Source organism: Phoxinus phoxinus (assembly GCF_949152265.1).
Source record: "Phoxinus phoxinus genome assembly, chromosome: 3".
Classification (NCBI taxonomy): domain Eukaryota; kingdom Metazoa; phylum Chordata; class Actinopteri; order Cypriniformes; family Leuciscidae; genus Phoxinus; species Phoxinus phoxinus.
The window spans coordinates 41,624,185-41,634,184 of NC_136878.1; the positions used below are offsets into that span (position 1 = coordinate 41,624,185).

Below are 10,000 nucleotides of genomic sequence, written 5' to 3' on the forward strand. Positions count from 1 at the left end.
CCCGTCGTCAATTATTCCTTACATATTCCGCTGTGTCCCTCCTCACCCTGTCTCGAGTGCGTCCGCTGTGTTTTGTGAAGGCAGACTCACAGGATTGACAGCAGTAGTGTGTGCAGTCAGTCAGTCGGTGTGAACTGGAGTGAGTCACAGGCACAGCACACTCCACATGTTGGTAACACCAGCTGTCATCACCTGATTCTGTGGCTTATATAACCGCTGACTGACTCTGTCCTCAGACCTCCCTCTGTCTGTGTATAAATGTTTTTCATCTTCATTGCCCGTGACCCTTCTGGCTTTTTATTTCCCCAATCCATCTTTCTCCCTCTTAAAACACTCCATTGGGTTTTATTGTGCCCCTTTACTTTGCTCTTACATTGTTTGCGGCCTGTCCTTGTTTTTTCAGCGCTTATCTATCTCTGTTGCCAGGGGTTTCATAATTTCCTTCCTCTCTTGTTCCACGCTCTCCAATGCTCTCACAGTGCAGTGATATGGCTCAGTAGTGTCTGATTCCAGAACAGCATCACTCAGGGCCATAGCATGATGTGTAAATTAATATGCTGTTTAAGACATTAATCTGCATGCAGTAGATTCGTTTCTAATGTTAGGAAGAGGTTTTTGTTAACATGTTCACTAAAATAATGTTTTGGTGGTTAGTCTCTGTTATCTTACAGTATTTGTTTATTTTATTTATTTGTTGGTGTGCTCAAAATACTTTCTTTTTTTTATTTAATTTTTTTGAATCATAAAATGTTTTGTCCAATAAAATATTGTAGAATGAGAAGGTTCCTTCTTGCCCGTATTGTCACCGAGTAGTTGATCATGGATAAAAAAAAATATGAAAAACAAAACAAAACTAACTAACATGAAGAATTGAAGATATATACATATCTTACTTAGATGATTTAATAGGTCATAATTTTCACCACTTTTAATCACCCAATGGTTCAAATGTGAAGTATTTTGGACTATGAAGTATTCCATAATATTACATATTTAAGCAGAATATCTCTGAATTTCTGTAACACTGCAGGACTGAACAAATACATTTTGAAGTAGTTCCATATAAGCATTAAATTTTTAATTTACCGCACTACAAATGAAAAATAATCGCAGGTAAACTTTTTATTTTACATTTTTAGGGTAACACTTAAATAGTCAAGTAGCACTCAATTAGTGTCTCTCTCTCTCTCTCTCTCTCTCTCTCTCTCTCTCTCTCTCTCTCTCTCTCTCTCTTTCTCTCTAATGGTCAAATTTATCTTCATTTTATTTCAAGTTTTCAAAATTAATTTGAATAGATAATTCCAGCCAAAATGGTGAAAGAAACAAAAGATGTATGTCCTTTTTCTTTGAGCACAGTAAAATTACATGTCAACTTCCCAAACACCACCTGTGTCCATTTAGGACATAGCAAGTAGCACATGTTGGTTAATTGTGTACCTTTGATTGTGCTAATGCTCGTACTTTTATTACTTTCCCAACCACAAGCTGGTTGTGAAGAAACTGGCTGAAATGTTTAAAGAGTCTCTATTGATTTCGTCCATGGTACAGGTTATTTAAAAAATATATGTATTGTTATGTACTCTTCCTGTTTCAATAGGGAATACTTGTAGCTACTTACTTTTTAGGGGATATTTAATACAAGTGTCCATCAGACATTTTTCATGGGGTTTTTAAATGGGATGGATGGTAGCTTTTTCTGCTGATAACTGTAGTCTGTTGAGAGACTTCTGTGAATGTTTTGTTGGGTAACCGTGTGTCTTTGGTATTGGCAGATACGGTGTCAGGCAAACTGCAGAACAACAATATCTACACCATCGCCAAGAGGAACGTAGAAGGCCAGGACATGCTGTATCAGTCGCTCAAACTCACCAACGGGATCTGGATCCTCGCCGAACTCCGCATACAACCTGGCAATCCCAATTACACGGTAATCACTCACAGCACGAAGATTCAACAATTGTGTATTCAAACAAAGTCCAACTCGACGAATGCTTGCCAATTTTACACAAAAGAGCAAAATAAATCTTGTCCCTTGACAAACAAAATGCTTTTGACATTGTCCAAAACATATTCAAGGACATCCTTCATCCCTCACATTGACAGAATACTATATTTACATAAAACGTGCTTTATTTTTATATCCACTTATTTGTCCACCAATCCACTCCAAGGTTTCAGCACATAATTATGTAATTCACTGCTTTGAAGATCAGGCTTTTAAAACATGATAAATTCATGACTCTGAAAGCCGTGCTTTCGGCTTGACTTGCTTGCCTAATGCATTAAATGAACAGGAAGGTCAAGAGCAGCATGAAGCGTTCAGACAAAGCTTGTCGCCAACAGGTAGAGTATTGATCCCCGTTTTAGCTCATGGATCCCAAGTGCCCTGGGGAACATTCCTGAATTATCTTCACAAACAGCAACATGCTTGACTTTGGATATGTGCTGTTGCATAAGCAGAATCTCAATAAGTGGCAGCCCTCTCCTCTGGGATTTTTGTATTAAGTCAACAAGTTTAGTAAACTATATTCTACTTTTGTTTTCTTTTAAAGTGTGCCTCTGACAGAACATACACTCTATAAGTGAATCAGATTTTTATCCACTAACAGCTTTGACAGATACAGCAAGCAATTTGTTAATCTGATTCCAAGACCTTTGATTTTGCCCAATTCATTAACTACAGAAGAGTCAAGTTTTAAATAGGAAAAATATTGAAACTCTTTGGTCATTTTTTTGAGAGAGATGCTAACGGTCTAATCAGATTCAATGATCTATGCTAAGCTATGCTAAAAGTGCTAGTGCCAGACCCGGAGATCGGCTGAATGGATTCGAAAACGGTAAAACTCAACTGTTTAACTCTAAACGTGTTCCTTTAAGAGTCATTCACTTGTGAATCAGACTACGCTAGTTGAGCTCAGCCTATAAGAACAACCCATTTTAAATTATTTATTGTCTTTTTAAGACTAAAACACCTGGATGCCACAGAATAATACATTCATCTTTGGTGACTGCAGACACTTAGCTTGGATAAAATGTAATTTCTTTTGATATGCTCCTGCAAAAGATTCAGTAGCAGAATGCAATAACTGCTTACAATGATAATGGAATTTTATATAGTTTGATAGTAGTATATAAAGTTATAGTATAATAATAGTTTTTCATGTACTTTCATCATGTAAGATGTTATCACATGATAACTCTAACTGGAAAGTGAAGTGAGATATACATTTTTAAAAATGAACTCTAATTCTTTCCCCGCCATCGTTTTATTGAATGCCAGCAGCAGCATTTTTGATAATATTCATTAAATGTTCATGCCCCCCAGAATATTTTGTTGAATGAATATGTAAACAGTCAATATATCAAAAGCAAGCAATGCATTTCATTCTATCTTAAGTTTTTTTTATCAACTCTTAAATGTGGTAAGTTTTCTTTATAAAAACAAAACAAAAAACATTTTGAACATAAAGCTGAGAACATTGTGTTTTTGTTTAAATTTATATTTTGTCTAATTTTGTCTCATATAATGAATATTAATGATGACAGCAGCTGTCCCTGCTCTCCATCCACTTTCATTGTGTGGGAAGAAAAGGCAGCTTGGACATTCTGCAAGAATCTTAACAGAATTTTTAGGTGAACTATATTAAGCGCAGGTACATATGAACACATTGTATAATTCTATAACTCATATCAGAAGTTCACAAACCTCTCATCGGGTACTAAATCTTGGTTGCGTTTTTGAAATTGAGATGCAAAGTATGGCAATGAGTGCTCATCATCCGTTCAATGTTTGTACTTGCAAGTTTTTATAATTCATGTGGAGCCAAACAGCAGCGGCCACACAGTGCTCCTCTGCCTGGTGAATGGAAATAGTCTTTTGCTCAGTGAGGCACAGAACTCAAGTTGAGCGCCTGCAGTGAACCTTTGCTTGGCGACAGCATGACACTGGAGATGGATAAGCTCCAGCTGCACATTTGACAGTGGTTTGTTATAATCAGATGAGTGAGGGTGAGCCAAATTACAGCCTCACGTTCAGTACAGTTTTAATGCTTGTTCTTTAAACACAAAGCACTGGGATAAAACTGGCTTTAGGACAAGCTAGACAGAAAATCCCTCTTCAGATCTTCACAACTGACTGCTAAGCACGAAGTGATGTGTAAATGTGTGTACGCAGCAGATGGGCAGCGTCTGAAGCCTGAAAAATGCTGACTTTGCAGGTAATTGTAGTGTAGGGATAGGAGTCGCAAAGAAAAGGTTCTGGCTCGGCTTACGGTTCCTGAACAGTACTTGCAAGTAGCACTGTAAACGATTAATCGAATCCAAAATAAAAGTTTGTGTTTACATAATATGTGTGTGTATTGTGTATAATTATTTTGTATATATAAATACACACACATGCATGTATATGTTTGAGAAATATTTGCATTTATATACTGCATATAAAATAGTTCTATTTATATATAAAAAATATATATGCAGTATATAAATGCAAATATTTCTCAAACATATACATGCATGTGTGTGTATTTATATATACAAAATAATTATACACAATACACACACATATATTATGTAAACACAAACTTTTATTTCGGATTCAATTAATCATTTACAGCCCTACTTGTAAGGAATAAATATTTTGGGGGGAAAGAATTATTTAAATGTAATATACATTGTTTATAACTTTAGCATTCAGTGTGGAGTTTGAGTCTTCATATCTATTTCGAATGGATCGCATATAGGCCTACAGACTTTCTCCGGTGGATGGTTGCAAAATTACCGCTTAAACGTTAAAGGAACACTTCACCCATTTGCATTGGACTTTGTATCTTTAGAAACCCAGTCACATTTTCGAATGGTCATGGTTTATTCCCTTATTTTCCCCTGAGATGGGAGAAATAAGGATTTAAGTGTTCCACTTCCTGCTTTTTATGACGCAAAAATCGTCAAATTGCGTCATAAAAAGCAAGAAGTCAAATTTCTTTGAATAAGGGAAAGACTACAAACACTAGCGCATCATTTATCCAGTAGAAGGCGCTGTTCCGCATGTTTTCAACCCGCCCATAGAGGGATCTCACTCACAGAATGTACATATAGTGTCAGCCATTCTTTATTTGGAAGCTAAGCTAACAGTTTCTTATTCTGTGGAGAAAGCTGAGTAGTAGCGGTGACCATCCTCTTTTTTCCGGACATGTCCGGCCGTCGAGATCGTCCAAAATGTCCAGGATTCGGCTTTTGCTTTCTGCAGTCGCATTCATAGTTTACATGCACACCTTTTGTTTCAATCTAACTGAATTCATTCCGATTGGTGAATTTGAATGTAGTGTTTACATGAACGCTAAACAAGTGATCGTTTGATGTGCGTTTTAACATTGCTAGGAAAATTCCCGCTCCTCCGTGAGAGATACGAGACCGGTGCGTATCACAGGCGCCGGCGCCGCTCATCAGTAATCACGCCACCGGGCTCGCATCGTTCTCCGCGGCCGTCAGTCTCGTTCCTGCTCGTCACAGTAAACATGAGGAATGGCGACTGAAGAACGCAAAAGCCGAATCCTGGACATTTTGGGCGACATCAAAATACTGGGCAGACTCACGGAGACTCACTAGTAGCATAGCCTTGTTGTTTACTGCGATCTCTTACCGGTAGGCGTGGCCTCCTAGGGCAGCGAAGCAAGTGCATTCTGGGAGTTGTTGTCTTTCATCCCCATAAGCCAAAAATACATTTTCTGGCTTTTCTCAGTCTAGAAGGCTCCAAATTCAAAAATAATTTCACATTTCTTCTACATAAATGACCCATTTTAAATACACATTCATCTTTCCAGAGGTGAAGTGTTCCTTTAATGAAGTTAGTCGTTGCGCACATCCCTAGCATAGATGCTTCGTTCACCGCCTCTGATTCCACACAATCCTGTGCTTGTAGTTGCCGGTTGGTGGAAGGAATAAAAATGGCCTCTGATTGAACAGTTGAAATAATTCAGTGATTTATTTTCAATTTATGATTCCATTTCAAGTGAGGAATAAGCATTCTCACCTTAGTCCTTATGACAAAAACGTATAAAAACAGCAAAGCAGCTGCCGTGGACTCCATCAATTTCCATTGGGAAGTTGGTGGCCAAATTAAGAGGCTGCTAAATAGATTAATCGGTTGATTAGCAATAGAGCCCTCTTTATTATTCAGAAGGCATCTGTTCAGCCACCTCTGCCGAGCTTGATTGCCTGAGGCCCCCTGAGGCCAGGACGGATCAGTGCGATCAGAAACCCTACCTGATCCCAGACAATTGATTTTTAATGAGACTTCAGCCCTCCGTATTCTGGCAGCATCTGGCTCCGATCTGAACGGATGATAACTGGACTCGGTCGAGCCAGTGCGGGTTGACCTAACAGCCAGTGATGGAGTGCTGTTGTCTGCCAAGACCTCTGGAAACACATTCCTCAAGTAAGGTAACCAATACAAGCCCTGCTGTATGAGGGATTACGTTCCTGGCGGGCCGAGAATTGTTCAGTGCAATCGGTTAAGGAAAAAGTCACAGATTTATCTTCGGTCGATACGAAGATGGTGACATTTAAAGGGAAGTGGGAATTGATAGAGCTGAGCCCAAAGAGCAAAAGTACTCATTGTCGATTTTATTTAGTTTTTATATTGTGCCCTTAAATTTGCTCCTCAGGGTGAATATAGTTCTTTGGCCACCCGAGGAGAAAAACTGACTGTAATGTTTGCTGTGCCATTGTTTTGGGGGGTGTTAATCAAAGATATTATTATTTTTTTTTTAATGTTGGTAGACCTCCTCTTGGAGGATGTATTATTGTATACTGAATACAATTACAAGAAACAAAAACTATTATTTACAGTGGAGTCCGAAAGTCTGAGACTCACATTCAAAATCTAATTTCAAATAAGTAAGTACTGACATTGATCATTTGGCTCAAATGTTCTTGCTTCTGTTGAAGCTCAGTATACTTTTTGTATTATCTCAAATCATGATGGAGAACAGGATCAGTAGGTTTTGTGGAGTTCATGCTGCTGCCATTTTAGCAAATGGGGGAAATTGTGTACTTCATGCAAATTTCTCAGTTTCGGTCAATTCTTAAAATTATGTCAATAGCATAGTTATGTAGCATAATAATGGTTTTCTGTTTTAATATACTTTCAAATATAATTTATTTCTGTGATGCAAAGCCATCAGCCATTACTCCAGTCTTCAGTGTCATATGATCCTAGAAATCTTGTTCTACCGTTCAAAAGTAGTTTTTTTAAAGAAATTATTTTAAACTTTTTATCAATAATAAATGATACTGAAAAAAGTATCACAGGTTCCAAAAAATATTAAGCAGCACAATTTTTCCAACATTGATTATAACTGAGTATTAAATGAGCATGTTAGAATGATTTCTGAAGGTATTGTAATAATATTTCACAATATTACAGTTTTTTTCTGTGTTATGATCAAATAAATCCAGGTTTGATGAGCATAAGAGACTTCTTTCAAAAACATTAAAAATAGTAATGTTTCCAAACTTTTGACCGGTACTGTATACATGTATATATCCCAAGTGGTATATATACCACTAGTGATATATATAAGGGGCTTCCTTATTTTTTAGAAACTATTCTTGCTATTATGAATTAACTTAAAATCCATATTGTTTTAGGATTTCAGTCCTTGCAGTTCCAAACTGAAAATGATTGGACATGCAGATTAACTCCATCTGACTTCAAGAATTGCTAGCTTTGAGTCTGTGCAGATTGTCTTATGGTCTTAAAGGGAACATTAATTCTAACATTTTTATGGGTAGCGTTTTATTTGTCTAACTTCACTCAAAGGTTTGTTGTGAAAACCTGTAACTCCAGCAAACAGGAAGAAGCCCTTAAAGCAGTCATTCATAGCAAATATTATTGCTAAACATATACCTGTAAATCAAGGAGAATATAGCCCATCAAAGTGTGGTGTTGATTCTCGTGGGTCACTACCCAAAAATAGACTACGGTCTGTTCTGGTAGGGATATGGACAGCCGGGTAAAAATACACCGATACAGATTTTTCACAAAATGCTGTATAATCATCATGCATAGTTGTGTTTGCAAAAATGAAGAGAAAACACTTCCAATATATGGTGTTTCCAATCAAACTCAATATTACAATGTTATGGTGCAAATTAATCTATAATTTGGTAGCAAACTCGTAATAAAATTATCCAACATAAAAGAAAATATGACCCAGCCTACAATAAAGGGGTCCTATTATGCTTTTTTATGTTTTCATCTTCCTTTAGTGTGTAATGTTGCTATATGAGCATGAAAAAGGTCTGCAAAGCTCAGTCACTCCAAAGGGAGTTGTCTCTATATCAGTGCGCGCTGTTTCTGAAACACCTCCATTGTAGTCTTGAGCTTTCTTCAGGGAACATACGTTACAGTATTCCTCATTTAAATAATAAGTATAAAGGGACATGAGGCCTGGTTGAGTTGCATTGGTGTGTTGAAACTCGCGGTTATGTTAAGGGGCGTGACATTTCCAAAACACACTGGTAGCAGTTGACCAATCACAACACACTGGTCCAGCCGACCAATCAGAGCACAATGCGCTTTTCGGACGGAGGGGCTTCATAGAGTTGTTAAATATGTGAAAATAATGTGTTTTTTTCTAATAGAAATTTAGACTTTTAGAAAAAAAGAGCATAATAGGTCCCCTTTTTAAAAATAGATAAACAATTATGTCGACCACATTGAGTGGTTGCTGAGAGCATTAACAGTTGAAAATCGTGAGACATTTAGAAACCATAATTGACAATTTCAGCCTGTCATTTTAATTTTTAATAATAATAATGTCAATATTAGATTTTTTTTTTTGTATGAAATTAACCACCGTGTTTTACTCAGTATAACTATGTACCCAAATAAGCACTGTTACAATTTTCATCTGAGCAATCCCCATTTAAACCGCTTTTCTTTCTCTTTCAGCTGTCTCTGAAATGCAGGGCTCCAGAAGTGTCTCAGTACGTGTACCAGATGTACGATGCCACTCTGAAGAACTGAACGTCTCTATCGTCCTTTTTTTTTTCTCTCTACATATTTGTCCCTTCCTCCCCAACCAGCCACCACCACCTCTGTGGCAGAGGATCCAGCTCTCCAATGTTTTAAATCCATCTATAGGTACCAGTTCCCTCAATGTGCCCACTATGCGTGAATCACACGTTCCGTTCTAGCCCAATGTCTTGATGTTGTTGATTGTGTCGAAGGGAATTTTGGAGCACAGCTATATATTTTTTAATTGTTTGGATGCATTGTCAGTACTTCACCTTCCCATGCCCTGTATTTGTCATCTTATGCGAAGAAGGCAAAAGTATACGAGTAAAATCGAAAAAGTTATGCTGTTTTAATGGTAACCACTTAAAATATCCCCTAAAATAGTACGTTTTTGATATACATCATGTGTTCTCTGATATGCTACTTAATGCGATTGTACAACATTGCCAGCTATCTATTAGCCTTGCATGCCTTGACCAACATAAAACGTCACATTCCTTTTAATGTTTTGTCTATCTTGTTCAGCTTGACCACTGTTGAACATGTCGACACTCCATCAATGTCTTATATCGTTGAAACTGCTTTGAATCAACTTAATGTGATACAAAAAGCAAAGACTCAAAACATGTTTTCTATCAATCTTGTATAAGTGGGTCATCTGATATTAATTCCCAGACTGAATCCATCCACATGTGATATATTGTGCTTGTGAAAGTGAGTAGGTTTTGTGCGGTAGTTTTTGGAGTGGTAGAAATATCTGTTCAACATTATTATACAACCTCGCTCCGCTTTGGTTTACAACTAATACACTAACATATGGATGCAATAAAATAGAAAAATTCTATAACATAGACTCAGAGATACAAGGATGAATCACTTTTGGACTGTTAAGTAGAGTTGAGTGTGTGTGTGTGTGTGTCCCGAAACTTTATTAGTCTTCATGGTGGTGCTGGTGACTAAATGTGAACCTTTTTTGTT

At 37.2% G+C, this 10,000-nt stretch overlaps 1 protein-coding gene across 3 annotated transcripts in view; it reads left to right on the forward strand.

Moving 5' to 3' along the window:
• The window catches only part of ap2b1 (adaptor related protein complex 2 subunit beta 1), a 56,783-nt gene that overhangs the window by 46,495 nt on the left and 288 nt on the right, over positions 1-10,000 (forward strand). For all 3 annotated transcript variants that reach the window (XM_079608529.1, XM_079608530.1, XM_079608528.1), the window contains 2 exons: positions 1,773-1,927; positions 8,957-10,000. The exon at positions 8,957-10,000 is cut by the window's right edge. In XM_079608529.1, coding sequence (XP_079464655.1) covers positions 1,773-1,927; positions 8,957-9,031 — 230 coding nt within the window. In that variant the 3' untranslated portion in view covers positions 9,032-10,000. The remainder of the gene's footprint in view (positions 1-1,772; positions 1,928-8,956) is intronic.